General features: G+C 40.5%; 1 protein-coding gene and 1 non-coding gene across 2 annotated transcripts in view; both read right to left on the reverse strand.

Moving 5' to 3' along the window:
- lrrcc1 (leucine rich repeat and coiled-coil centrosomal protein 1) overlaps positions 1–14,826 on the reverse strand; it is a 196,018-nt gene extending 181,192 nt beyond the window's left edge. The window contains exons 1-2 of the mRNA XM_043688159.1: positions 13,935–14,826; positions 5,024–5,122 (exon numbers count right to left, since the gene is read on the reverse strand). Of these exons, the coding sequence (XP_043544094.1) occupies positions 5,024–5,082 (59 nt within the window). The 5' untranslated portion in view covers positions 5,083–5,122; positions 13,935–14,826. The remainder of the gene's footprint in view (positions 1–5,023; positions 5,123–13,934) is intronic.
- LOC122549621 lies at positions 10,039–10,145 on the reverse strand. The gene has a single exon (XR_006311618.1). It is a non-coding gene; the product is annotated as a U6 spliceosomal RNA (small nuclear RNA).
- Positions 14,827–15,060: the final 234 nt, after the last annotated feature.

Raw genomic sequence — 15,060 nt, forward strand, 5'->3', positions numbered from 1 at the left:
ATCTGATCTATACACAAGTATATGCGGTATTAGAGTTGTCTTTTCTAGCTCACAGTTCTCATCTACGTACACAATTAATTATCTTAAGCATCTTAAAAAGCAGTTTATTGATCTTACAGTATTCCTGTTAGTCTTTACTTTTTATACCTTTGACAGTTTGAAGTATCTCACTCTTACACAAATCATGCCTCATCTTCAAAATCCTCTTCTTTTCCCAGCAAGACTTCAGAGATCCCCAGTGTGCTCCTTCTTGAAATATGTGTTTTGTCCTTGCTAAAATTAATATCTGAGAAAAAAACTGGTGCTTCAAAACTGGTATTTATGTCAACCATGCCTGTGTATACTTCTACCTTTCACTATTGTCCAATATTTCCAAACTGACAGACTGATTGCTTTCTAAAATTAGACTTGTCAAATTTGTGCTACATTTTCTTGAATCTAACTTGTGTGCTCTTTAACCCTACTTTGCTATTATTACAACAACAACAACTATCTCTGTCATCTCATCTTCTGGCTAAAAACCAGAAGAGATGAAGTGTAGAAGTTTCCTGCTATCCACTACAAAATAGAACACAAATAACTCTTGTTACAGAGAGGAGAGAGAGAGATAATGGGAATCTTACTGGTGTTTCCAATCTCTGGTCAACCAAAGACAGATGTGCTATAACTGATTAGAACAGACAAATGACAGATGTTCTCACTGGTTTCAAAAAGAATATTTGCAGCTACACTCATTGACTCATACAGACACAGATGTATCCTCAGGAAACTTTGCCATTACTATAGGTGGCATGCAGTTTGGTCTACAATTTTAAGAGCTCTCCATTAAACTAATTTCTCAAGATAAATTATTGAAACATTGGACACCTGTGATTCCATTTTGGTCCACAGAATAGAGTTTAAGAAAACTAATTTCTTGTGGTTTGTTAGCTGTCGTGTTCCATTCCCCACCCCATTCACCCACTGTACTCTTTGCTACCTTCCCCTACCCTCCTCTCTGACCAACACCTCTGTCCCCACCCCCATTCATCTATTGTACTCTTTGCCACCTTTTCACCATCTCCCTCCCGGCCCCCCATTTATCTCTCCACCCTGGAGGCTTCCTGCCTCTATTCCTGATGAATGGCTTTTGCCCGAAACATCGATTTTCCTGCTCCTCGGATGCTGCCTGACCTGCTGTGCTTTTCCAGCACAACTCTGATCTATATTCTGGTTTCCAGCATCTGCAGTCCTCACTTTTGCCTCCCTCAAATAAATACTGACCCAAATTCTCTGCCTATTGATACTTTTAGGTAATATCTTGTTCTTTTTCTCGTCAGGAACTTTAATTTCTGCTATTCCAAAAATGTGCTTTATTAAATGTTCTTGTTTAGTTTTCATCATATGACAAGAATGTGTCTGTCCATTATGCTCACAAATGGCTTCTAATAACTATGCCATTTTCAAATTGTGAAATCTGAGTCCTACCCTTTTCATACCATTATGATTTGAATTTTTATTCACACCAGTTCTCTGGTATTCACCTACGGAGCTGAATACAAGTATAAAGGATGTTCAGAGGTTTGCACAGAGATTTGTCTCTACAATGCTGTAAAAGCAAGTTAATTAATTGTTTCTGTTTCTAGAGTTTTCCTCATTTTTAAAAGTATACATCCAGATAAAGGGTTCTAGTGGCACAGTGATAATGTCCCTGTCTCTGGACTGGAAGGTCCTAATTCGCACGATATGTCTGAACAAGTTGATTCAAAACTACTTGCATTCTGAATAAATAATTTCTATTTGCATTTTGAACTTTAAATTTAAAAATTTGAATCATCACTGAACACAATAATATCACCTGATTAAAAAAGAAGAAATTTACAGAGTGAACTTAATTTCGTAACTGTTTACTCATCTAGCTACTGGGTGTGTTACAGCTAGTAGAAAGGTACAGCACAGTGATAGTGTGCCTACCTCTGGGCCAGGAGGCCTGGGTTCAATGCTGTGTCCATCGGTGACATTATATGTGTGAACAAGTTAATTAGAAACATCTATAACAACTAGTACTCTTCATGTGAGATGTCAACTTTTTAAAACAACTCTGCTGCCTCATAACACATCAATTTCACTGTCTCAACCGATCTTTAAATTTATTTACTAGGAAACTGGCAGATGTATAGCATTGTTTTAAGAAATTTATCTTGAACAAAGGTAATTTTCATTGTTAAGACATCGAGTTAATTAGGTGTTCAACATCCTGAAAAGCAATTCATTCACATCACTGTGAATGAGCACCAGCTTGAAATACTTAATTAAGGTAAACGATTGCAATAAAATGGTAGAATTTTTAAAAGCTGCAATGATTAACTGTTGAAATAAAGCAATTGTAATAATAATTGCCTAATTGCTGTCAATTTACTATTAATTTTAAGAATGACACATTTATTAGTACATTAGACATAAAATGAGCAGACCGACTGTTTGCCAAACTTGAAAGGGCGAACTAAGAGCCGGGAAAATGAACAAACCTGACCTCAGACAATGCCCACTGCAACATGATGAATATCATTAACAGTTTCAATGTCAAACTAAAGAGTAAATCTTATATATACTTTTCTTTCAGCTAAACTAAAGGAACTCTATTTCCCATAAGAAATTAAAGTTAAAACTGTTCAAACACGAATTAAAAAGGCACAACTGGACTAAGGGCAAGGAACTAGAAAAATTAAACATCCAATTCCTCTTCCAACTCTAGGCATGATCAATTAACAAATCAGTAAAGTTTAATTACCCAAAATTTTCAAGAAGTGTCTCAAACTGGGAACAAAAATGTGTTGGCCTAGATATTCTGATGGTCAAATAGTCATTGCAGCAGCACAGGGCTGGAGTTGAGTGCCAGGACTCTACAGAATCCCAGACATAGCAAACTCTGTGGGATTTGCCTGGGAAATCAAACTTTCCAATGGTCAATTCGCTTATGCCTGAAAGAGTCCATTAAAGTTGAAGAATTTGGAGGGTTTTGCTTCAGTTAATCTAATAATTACATCCACAAAATGTTAGCGGATTAAAACCTAGCAACTCCTGGCTAACTATTTACTTGATATCCTGAAAGAATACAACACAAACACTGCTGTAAAAGACGGCGTGGTTGGCTTCCTCTGACTACTGGGCATTATGAGTACACTGTTCAATTTCAGTTGTATTCCGCATTTTGAAGAGGCCAAGATCAGAATTACTGGCTGGAAATACAGAGTTTAGTCCTAATGGAAAAAAATAGGAGCAGAGTTGTAATCTAACAGTGAGTACCACTCCTTAGAGTATTTGGGCCTTTATTCTTTACAAAAACAGTACATAGTGCCAAGTGGATTAAATCCAAAATCACTTCTAAAGAACCTTTCTAATGAAAAGATTATTTTTCTGTGGGCCAAACTTCCATACAACATTTGTCAAACGTTAGCTTAGAATAGCAAGACATGCTACTTTCAAATTAGAAGGTAATGGATTCGAACCTCAATTAGTCAGCTGGAACATTGGAAGCAAGCTGATGTTCTGGTAACGTAATTTATCAAAATGTTATTTTATGAATGCAAAGTTAGACAGGATCCATCCATTTAGCTTGATGTTTAAGATCTCATGTTTTATTCAAAATAGACGTGGAAAGTTCTCATTGAATCTATATCTGAAGTAAAAGATCTCAAGACTGATTATCAGGCTACTTATCTTAAAGTGAACAAAATGGCAGCCTTGGTTATAAAGTAGCAACTCAGAAAGCAGTTTTTGGCTGTGAAGTGTGTTGGATATTCTGAGGATATGAAAATAAAAATGCAAGCTCTTTGTTAGATTTAAACTATTCAACTAATTACACAAAAAAAGCCCTGCCATGCAGTTACTGTTTACATGCCTTCATAATTGGAAAATATTAAAAAGTAGAAGGATCCAAAGGCAAATTAACATTGATTGGTTGGAATGTAAATACTTCTATAGATTAGTCCTATACGGCAGGTGGAGTTTTCTTATAACCCACACAACAATGGATGAAAGGCTGGCACCTACAGCCAAATGGACACAAGACGTTTGTTGAATAATTCAAGAAACTATCAAGAGTGGATTTTGAATCATACAGCTTCTGCTTCAGAAACTAAATTGGTATCATTAAGCAAATAATTGACTCATTACTTTGACCATGAAATAGCATCTAATATGTTGACTCATACGAGTTGCATTTTAGTCTCTTTCCTTAAAAATACCATTTACAAGAAGCAAAAACGGATAATCTGCCAATGCCACTTTTCAACTCTTCCTCAGAATGAACTGGTTGAATCTTCCTTGTCCCACAAAATAGTATTTAATTACAACCTTCAGTATGTGGAAAAGCTGACATTAGGAATTCAGCAAGTGAGAAAAGCATAAGGAGAGACACTGTGCGGTTTCATTGTGTGACAAAGTATATTTGCATATCAACATTCAGAGAGGTTCCATTTCAGCCAAGCCTTACAAAAGACAAGTTGAAACAATTTACCAAATAAAATGAGTAATTGGACAAATCCAGTTATAAACTTCCAAGTAACCATCTTAAGATGAGGCTTTGAATGAAGTTTGAAAGAAGACCTGTTTACTGTGTTAACTATCTTGGGATGCAATGGTAAAATTATAAAATAGCCTACTATAAACTTCAGTTCCTTTTAAAGTTTTTTTTTAAATGAAGAATAAGAGCTACAAAACATTTTTAACAATAGTACATAACCAACATCATTATCTTTCACCATCATATATTTTACTTGAGATTGTTGGGTAAATGCAATGGTTTTCTTGCTCAACTAGAGCAACATTATATTCCAGTAAAAGTTAGATGCCTTCTAAACTTTATTGGATTTAAATTAATTTTTTTTCTAGTGAAATATTAATTTGATTACATATAGGTTAAGAATATTTGTCTCTTGTTGGATAGTCAAAGTTAGCGCAAATTATAAAAAAACTAAAAGATCCATGAAGAAGGATTATTCAAACATTAGAATATTTAATACAGTAGAAAATAATAATGTACCTGGTGATGGTCTTATCTATCAAACACAGCTCATGTGATGATTGATCATCATATGCCATTCCACTTCATTATATAGTACAACTGTCAGTTATTGGAAAGCTAAATAAGAGAAGGAAAAATAAATCAATTTACTTAAATGCTTGTGCACATTACTCAGTATAATTCTCCAACTGCAGCAGATAAACTACACAGTCTTTGAATGACATATACTTTACCTTCTTTTTTTCATTTATTTGGAATTACTGTTCTACTGTAATCATTCAGCTTAAATTACAGAAATAAAGTCACAATAGTGTTCAGTTCATTGCTAAGCATGTAATTATTTAGCATATTTTAATATTATAAAAAATAAGCTCAACTCACTAATGAAGTCTACCAGACCCTTTGCAGCAGGAGAGTTTGGAAGGATCACCAAACGTATGGTACCAAAATATATTGTTCAAAACACAACCTTTGAGGAAATAATTGACTCATTACTTTGACCATGAAATAGCATCTAATATATTGCCTCATACGAGTTGCATTTTAGTCTTTTTCCTTAAAATTACCATTTACAAGAAGCAAAAACGGATAATCTGCCAATGCCACTTTTCAGCTTTTTTTGCTGCATCCTCCTATATCATTACTTTGCAATATCAGTAACTTGCTACTAATTACTTTAATTAACATACTAATACAACGAGATCCAATATTTTTTAAGAAATGCAAGTGCTTCTGTCCGACAATAGTTGCTTGCTTCAATTACAGCCTACCGCATTCCTGGAGACTCTTTTTGATTTTTTAAATAATAATGTTACAACAAAGTACTTGCCAAAATGTCTCAAATTAGAAAAAAAACATTTAAAAGAAATTTAAATGAGTCATTTAATAGCAACACTAGTTTAAAAAAAAATCAAAACAAATTCCATTCATCAAGACACTTTAGCATGACGTACAATGGGCAAATTAACAAAACAAGAGAAATGGGTGATCAAAAAAAATGCAAAGAGATAAGTGTTTATTCAATGGGATTTTAAAAGAAAAAGTGTTAACTTTAATGGCAGAACAGGAAAAGCAACGACACACAGGACAGAAAAATGGGGAATTCAGGACAGGAGAAGGCTGTGGTAATAGAGCTAGACAATGGACGCATTTACAGATAATAAAGAGAACTTTAAATTTGAGGCAGAAAACCAAGACACAGTTAAAAAGATTGGATTGGTGCATATGTGAACATTAGTGCAGGATATGTATCATGAAGAGATTTAAACACGGGGATGTTCATGTAAGATGAGACTAGCAAGGAGAAAGATAAAGATTCACTGGCAGAGGCGGTTAGATATTAGAGGTGGAAGCAAGCATGCTTAGTGATCACAGGTATAATACTAGATATTTTCTAATCCACCTGTTCAAAGATGTCATTGTACACCTCCGGTCTAGCTGAGACTTGAACCTGGCTCAGAGGTAAGGATTCTGCCACTGTGCCACAAGAGTCCATTTAAGAGATGAGAACTGAAGTTTTATTGACAATTGAGCAGACACCTTTGATGAAAACAGGCAGATTTGGATTAATACTGTGATTGGCGAGAGGGAGGAAAGGAAGCAAAATAAGCAATACAGGAACAGAGCTTGTAGAGGAGTTGCAGATTACAGTTTCAGCCTTCCCAACTATGAAAGAGAAGGAAATTGAGATTCATCTGACACTGGAACAATGAAAGTCAACAAATGAAGAGGAAATGGCAATTATCTGTGCAGCATGGAAGCTGGATAGCATCTACAGTTGATGCTACTGCCACTAAAGCTCAGCATGAGAAGGGTCGGAAAGCAAGGACTGATCATTGGTAACTCCAGAAGTAATGGGCGGCACGGTGGCCCAGTGGTTAGCACTGCTGCCTCGCAGCGCCAGAGACCCGGGTTCATTTTCCGACTCAGGCGACTGACTGTGTGGAGTTTGCACATTCTCCCCGTGTCTGCGTGGGTTTCCTCCGGGTACTCCGGTTTCCTCCCACAGTCCAAAGATGTGCAGGTCAGGTGAATTGGCCATACTAAATTGCCCGTAGTGTTAGGTAAGGGGTAAATGTAGGGGTATGGGTGGGTCGGTGTGGACTTGTTGGGCCGAAGGGCCTGTTTCCACACTGTAATGTAATGTAATCTAATCTAATGGTTAAAACTTCTGAATTAGACACAAAAAAATTCACTCTATTGACTAACTTCCATACATTCAACAGTTTATTTAATTTATTATTATGTTACTTTCTAACTTAGGGTTAAAGAAAATCACTTTGCGTTGTTGATGGTACTGTAAATAACCAGAGGTGGGGGATGCAGTTTTATGCCTGACTGAACTGCTGGGGGTTAACTGAGCCTTCCAGACATGAAAAGCAGCAGTATATGTTGACGCAGGTACAAAACAGACCCAGATGTATATGGTATGTAATGAATGAGAAAAGAAGATGGAATCAAATTCATTGGTGAAAGCAGATTGAAACAATTGATCTGGAGAAACATTCCATCCATGTAGCTCAGAGCTGTGCAAGGTTGGGAAATGATAAAATTAGAGGAAGTGAGGCCTGTGGAGCAATAGAATATCTGATCAGTAATAAGCAATTATCAACAAAACAACAGCCTGGTATTCAGCAATGGGTTCATGGACTGAAGGGAGATTGAAGGAATAATTAGAAAGAAAACGTAGCACCTCTGAAACAGTAGCATTCTCTTTGCATTAAACTGTCAGCCAGCTTGTGCACTAAAGTCCCAGATGTAGCAATGAACCTGCCTCAGAGGTAAGAGTGATACCACTCCAAGACTGACAGCTCAGGAATCTTGAATATCACAAAGGTAATAATAGGTCTTAATTCAAACACGAAGGTTGAACCACAACTAAAATCAACATGTCAGAGTTGGAGACAGGTCATAGAGATGTACAGCACAGAAATAGACCTTTCGGTCCAACTCATCCATGCTGACCAGATATCCTAACTTAATTGTGTCCCATTTGCCAGCACTGGGCCCATATCCCTCTAAACCTTTCCTAGTCATATACCCATCCAGATGCCTTATAAATGTTTTAATTGTACCAACATCTACCACGTCCTCTGGCAGCTCATTCCATACACGGACCACCCTTTGTGTGAAAAAGTTGCCCCTTAGGTCCCTTTTGAATTTTTCCCTCTCTCACCCTAAACCTATGCCTGCTAGTTCTGGACTCTGCTACCCCAGGGAAAAGACCTTGTCTATTTTCCCTATCCATGCCCCTCATCATTTTATAAACCTCTCAGGTCACCCCTCAGCCTCTGATGCTCCAGGGAAAATAGCTCCAGTCTATTCAGCCTCTCCCTATAGTTCAAATCCTCCAACCTGGCAATCCTTGTAAATCTTTTCTACATCCTTTCAAGTTTCACAACATCCTTCCAATAGGAGGAAGACCAGAATTGCACACAACATTCCAAAGGTGGCTTAACAAATGTCCTGTACAGCCGCAACATGACCACCCAACTCCTGTACTCAATACTCTGACCAATAAAGGAAAGCATATTAAATGCCTTCTTCACTATCCTAACTACTTGCGACTCTACTTTCAAGGAACTATGAACCTCCACTCCAAGTTCTTTGTCAGCAACTCTCCCCAGGACCTTACCATTAAGGGTTTAAGTCCTGCTTTGATTTGCCTTTCCAAAATATAGCACTTCACATTTATCTAAATTAAACTCCATCAGCTGCTCCTCAGCCTATTGGCCCATCTGATCAAGATCCCATTATACTCTGAGGTAACCTTCTTTGCTGTCCACTACACCTCCAATTTTGGTGTCATCTGGAAACTTACTAACTATACCTCCTATGTTTACATCCAAATAATTTATATGATGACAACCAGTGGACCTAGCATTGATCCTTGTGGCATACCACTGGTCACAGGCCTCCAGTCTGAAAGGCAACCCTTCACCACCACCCTCTGTCTTCTACCTTTGAGCCATTTCTATTTCCAAATGGCTAGATCTCCCTGTATTCCTTGAGATCTAACCTTGCTAACAATCTATCATGAGAAACTTTGTTGAATGCCTTACTGAAGTCCATATCGATCACTTAGTATTCCCTCCAACAACCTACCCACTGCCAATGTCAGGCTCATTGGTCTATAGTTCCGTGGCTTTTCCTTACCACCTTTCTTAAGTGGCCCCACATTAGCCAATCTCCTGTCTTCCAGCCCCTCAGCTGCGATTATCGATGATACATATATCTCAGCATATGAGATAACAAGAGTCCAGAGACAGTAGATTCCTGTTAGGGTGGAAGGCAAGGCTGGTAGGCGCAGGGAATGCTTAATGAATAGAGAAATTGAGGCTTTGGTTAAGAAAAAGAAGGAAGCGTATGTCACGTATAGACAGCAGAGATTGCTGAGAAGAGTATAAAGGCAGAAGAAGTATACTTAAGAGGGAAATCGGGGGGCAAAAAGGGGACATAAGATAGCTTTGGCAAATAGGGTTAAGGAGAATCAAAACGGATTTCATAAATATGTTAAGGACAAAAGGGTAACTAGGGAGAGAATAGGGCCCCTCAAAGATCACCAAGGCAGCCTATGTTTGGAACTGAAGGAGATGGGGAAGATACAAAAAGAGTATTTTGCATCAGTGTTTACTGTGGAGAAGGATATTTGAGACATAGAATGTGGGGAAACAGATGGTGACATTTTGAATCATGTCTATGCTATAGAGTAGGCGGTGCTGGATGTCTTAAAACGTATAAAGGTGGATAAATCCCCAGGACCTGATCAGGTGTATCCTAGAATTCTGTGGGAAGCTAGGGAAGAGATTTTGTTGTGATCGAACAATGACATGGCTGTAAAAGCAGTTATAGAGTCGTAGAGATTACAGCACGGAAACAGACCCTTTGGTCCGACCTGTCCATGCCGACCAGATATCCAAACACAATCTAGTCCCACCTACCAAAACCCGGCCCATATCCCTCCAAACCCTTCCTATTCATATACCCAACCAAATGCCTTTTAAATGTTGCAATTATCCCAGCCTCCATCACTTAAAAATATGGAATGCTTCACGAATTTGCGTGTCATCCTTGCGCAGGGGCCATGCTAATCTTCTCTGTATCGCGCCAATTTTAGAATATGTGCTGCCAAAGTGAGCACAAAAGCCTACTGCACCTGGTATTCCCAAGCAGTTCTTAACAAATCCAGTCAAAAGGAGAAATGAGATAACAATTAAGGTGAACAGGATGAAGACAATAATTATGAACAGAATGAAAATGGAAAAAGGAATGAAACTTTGACAAAGTTTCCCAAATATAAGCCTTGAAGAAACCAAGCAATACACTTAAACATTTAGATACTAACTCCATCCCCGTTCTCTAGTTACTGTCCAAGAACGAACCAGACTATTTGCAATCTTGGAATCCTATTTAACTCTGTGCTGAGTTTTCCAAACCTTTCTCTGTTTTATGATCAAAAGCATCTACTTCCAACAAATATCCCTGTCTCCATTCTGTGCATCTACTGTTCAAACTCTCACCTCCGTCTCTCTTTTCTGGAACTGATTATTACACTGATTTCCTGATCCTTCCACATTCCACAATTTAAGCTCATTAAAAATTCTGCTTCCCATATTCTAATTAGCATCATATCCCATTCGCCATTAGCACTGTGTTTGCTGACCAACATTTAAAATTCCCATTTCTCAACATCACTATCTTGTAACCTTCTTCACACCAAGATCTTGGCATTCCTCCATTTCTGGCCTCTTGCATATTCCTGATATTAATTTGCTCCAAATTAATAGGTACACTTTCAACGGCCTGGCGAATATCAACATCCTTCATTGGCAACCAAACTGGATGTTTTATGAGACTTATCACAAGTTCCAACCTTGAAACGATGCTCCATTACAAAATGCATGTTTGTTTTTGTGTTGCCATCTTCCCATACATAACAGAAGGCAAATGGTTGTGACTAATTGGTTGCATTTTAAAGTGGAATCATAAGTGGAATCCCATATCAGAGATTTAAGCACCAAAATGTAAAGATGACTATCCAATACAGTACTTCATTGTCAGAGGTGCAACGTATTGAACAAAATTTTAAAATGCGCTCTCTCAGGTGAATGCATAAGGTCACATGATCTGATATCAAGGATTGTAATTTTCCCTCCCACATGATCAACAATGCCCTTCAGCACAACTCTTCCACTTCTCGCACCACTGACCTTGAACCCCACCCCTTCAACAGCAACAAGGACAGAACCACCCACCCTCCCCCCGATCCTCACCTTCCACCCCACTAATCTCCGGATACAGTGCATTATCCTTCACCGACAAGTAGACCCTAACATCACAGATATATTTCCCTCCACACCCTTACCTACATTCCGCACAGACCATTCCCTCCGTGACTCTCTCATTAGCTCAACCCACCCACCAACACATCCTCCACACCCGGCACCTTCCCTTGCCACCACAAGAGCTGCACATCCAAATACCTCGTCTACTGTGTCCATTGTATTCAATGTGGTCTCCTTTACATTGGGGAGACAAGAAGCCAACTCATGGAACCGTTTCAGGGAACATCTCTGAGACATATGCAGCAAACAACCCCACTGCCTTGTGGCCAACCACTTCAACTCCCTGTCCCACTTCGCCAAGGGCACGCAGCTCCTGGACTGACTCCATCGCCAAATCCAAATCACCCGATGCCAGGAGGAAGAACACCTCATCTTCTGCCTTGGGACCCTCCAACCACACAGCTTCAATGTCGGCTTCACCAGTTTCCTTATCTCCCATTCCCCCAACCTCAGCCCAGATCCAACCCTCCAACCCAGCACCGACTTCTTGAACTGTCCTATCTGTCTATTTTCATTCCCACCTATCGCTCCACTCTCCTCCTCAACCGAACACCACCACCACCCACCTTCATCTACCTGTTGCCTTCCCAACTACCTTCCCTCTCCCTCACATTTAATCTCTCAGCTCATTTCCTCCCCCCCATCCTGATGATGGCCTTATACCGAAAACATCAATTCTCCCACTCCTCGGATGCTGCCTGACCTGTTGTGCTTTTCCAGAACCACACTTTTCAACTCTGATCTCCAGCATCCAGTTTCTCCTCTTTCTAGTCAATGAATACCAGGGTAATTATCCTGGTGTTGATTATTTGTTCAATATCATATTGTTGTTGTTGAGAGTTGGCTTTGCAGCCTTTTCTACAGCAGTAATTCCACTTTGAAAGCATATTATTGTCTGCAATGTGTTTGCAGCATCCCAATGTCATCCCAAGGTGCTACCTAATGCAAGCATTCATATTGAACAAACTATACATGATCTAGTGTATGCAATGTGTGCTGTGTCAATTGTATGGTGAAGTTATCATGCTTAATTTTGTGAGTTTAGGGTTCTCAACACCATAGTTAAGTGTCCTCAGCCAGATCAGACACATCTCCTGCATTTCACCCCTCACACTCTCTCTTCCCTCTCACACAGCAATAGGATCCCCCTTGTCCTTATCTACCATCTCACCAGCATCTATATCCAAAGGATCATTAGCTGCCATTTCCACCACCTCCATATACACATTCCCCTCACCTCCCTTATCAGACATCCGCAAGGACAGTTCACTCTGGTACACCCTTCTCCACTCCTCCTTTATTCCCAACAACCCCGACGGCCCTGTGGCACCGTCCCCTGCGGCACCGTCCCCTGCAACCGCAGATGGAAGATCTACCTGTTTATTTCCTCCCTCTGAAGTATCCAAGGGCCCAAACATATCTTCCAGGTGAAGTAGTGCTTTATCTACATTTCACTCAATCTAGTCTACTGCATTTGCTGCTTACAATGTGGGGTGGCACGGTGGCTCAGTGGTTAGCACTGCTGCCTCACAGTGCTGGGGACCCAGATTTGATTCCAGCCCCAGACAACTGTAAGTGGAGTTTGTGCATTCTCCCTGTGTCTGTGCGAGTTTCCTCCAGGTGCTCTGGTTTCCTCCCACAATTGGCCATGCTAAATTGCCAATAGTGTTCAGGGGCAAATATAGGTTGGTGTGGACTTGTTGAGTCGAAGGGCCTGTTCCCACACTGTAGGGATTTTAATCCAAAAACAATGTGGTCTCTTCTACATTGGGGAATGAAGCGGCACGGTGGCACAGTGGTTAGCACTGCTGCCTCGCAGCGCCAGAGACCCGGGTTCAATTCCCGACTCAGGCGACTGACTGTGTGGAGTTTGCACGTTCTCCCCGTGTCTGCGTGGGTTTCCTCCGGGGGCTCCGGTTTCCTCCCACAGTCCAAAGATGTGCAAGTCAGGTGAATTGGCCATGCTAAATTGCCCGTAGTGTTAGGTAAAGGGGTAAATGTAGGGGTATGGGTGGGTTACGCTTCGGCGGGTCGGTGTGGACTTGTTGGGCCGAAGGGCCTGTTTCTACACTGTAAGTAATCTAATCTAATCTAAGCATGGACTGGGTGACCACTATGCAGAACACTTACTTTCTGTCTGCAAAAAAGACCTTGAGCTTTCAGTTGCCTGCCACTTCAACACACCACCTGTTCTCTATACAACATCTCTCACTCATGCTGCAGTAAGCTCCAGAGAACTGTTCTCTCTCTCTCTCTCTCTCCACTCTACTCCACCTAACTTTACTCCTTACTTCCGCCCTATCATCTGCATTTAAAAAAAACGTTTTCCTCACTACCATCAATTCTGAGGAAAGATGACTGGACCTGAAACTCTGATTTATCTCGACAGATGCTGGCACAGCTGCTGAGTTTTTCCAGCAACTTCTGTTATTGTTGCTATCATGGCAAAGCTTGTCATCAAACCTGGGAAATTGAACCCGCCCTGTTGGTATCGCAACATGCAGCCCAGCCACCTGAGCTAAGCGGGTGGGAATGAGCCGTTAATTTACAGTTCAGTTCAGATGATAGTATAACTTGAGTCTTACTTTTCAGGTCGCGCAATTAGATTTTGAACCGCGATCTCTGTGTCTGTCTCCCTCACTCACTCGCCAGCTCCAGGCCGGGCCATTCTGCTGGCGTGTAGGAGGCCAAGCCGCATCAGCTTTCTTCCGGTCCCGTCTCCATAGCGACAGCGCGCAGCAACAACACGAGATCGCTGCTCGACGAACGCCAGTCCACCTCCAGCCAACCGTTCTCCTCTTGAATTTCCCGCTCAAACCCAGCGCCCGGACCCGGTTCTGAGATCCCGCTAGTCTGAGCTCCGGCTGCTCCCCAATCCCCGAACTTTAGTTCCCACTCCAATCGTCCGCCCAACGCGTGAGGAGCATTCCGTTCAAATCCTCAACGGTTAATGCAGGCCGCTGGGCAACGAAAGGCCGGCTGTCGGTGTCTCAAATAAAACAAAATACTATGGTTTCTGGAAAATCTAAAATATAAACAGAGCGTGGTGAAACCCTGCAGGTCAGGCAGTATATTTGGAGGGAGAAACGTCCCGGAGGCATCCTTCCGTTCTTTTGTTCAGCGTTTTTATTTCAGTTGTTCCCATCTTGCTGCTGTCTGAAGTGTAACATTGTCCTTGCCCCAATGGAGGTCATGGACATTGCTCGGACTGAACCGGCTGGAACAACATTGTTCGGGCGGCCAGGTTTTCAAAAGTCCAAGTATAATAACTCTGGAGGAAAAAGTGCTCGGGAAAGTAATGAGGCTGAAGACGGATAAGTCCCCTGGGTCTGACAGGATGCACTTGGGGATATAAAAGGAAGAAACATTGTGGATGCACTGGTCGTAATTTTCCAGGAATCCTTAAAACTGAAAAGCTGCCAATGCAACACCTTAACAGAAAAGTTTTTTAAAAAGGCCAGTCAGCAGAACATCTGTTATTGGGAGAAATATTAAAGTGTAATAAGGGTTGTGAGAGCAGAAAATTTAGAAATCCATAATATAATTAAGCAAAGTCAGCTTAAAAGGGGAAATCATGTCTGACAAATTTATTAGAATACAAATCAAAAGTACTGTAGATACTGGAAATTAAGAAACAAAAACAGACTTTTTCATGTTTAAGAGACTGGGAGTGCTGGATAATGGCATTTGAGCAGACCTTATCCACTTTTC

This window comes from Chiloscyllium plagiosum, chromosome 4, assembly GCF_004010195.1.
Source record: "Chiloscyllium plagiosum isolate BGI_BamShark_2017 chromosome 4, ASM401019v2, whole genome shotgun sequence".
NCBI lineage: Eukaryota > Metazoa > Chordata > Chondrichthyes > Orectolobiformes > Hemiscylliidae > Chiloscyllium > Chiloscyllium plagiosum.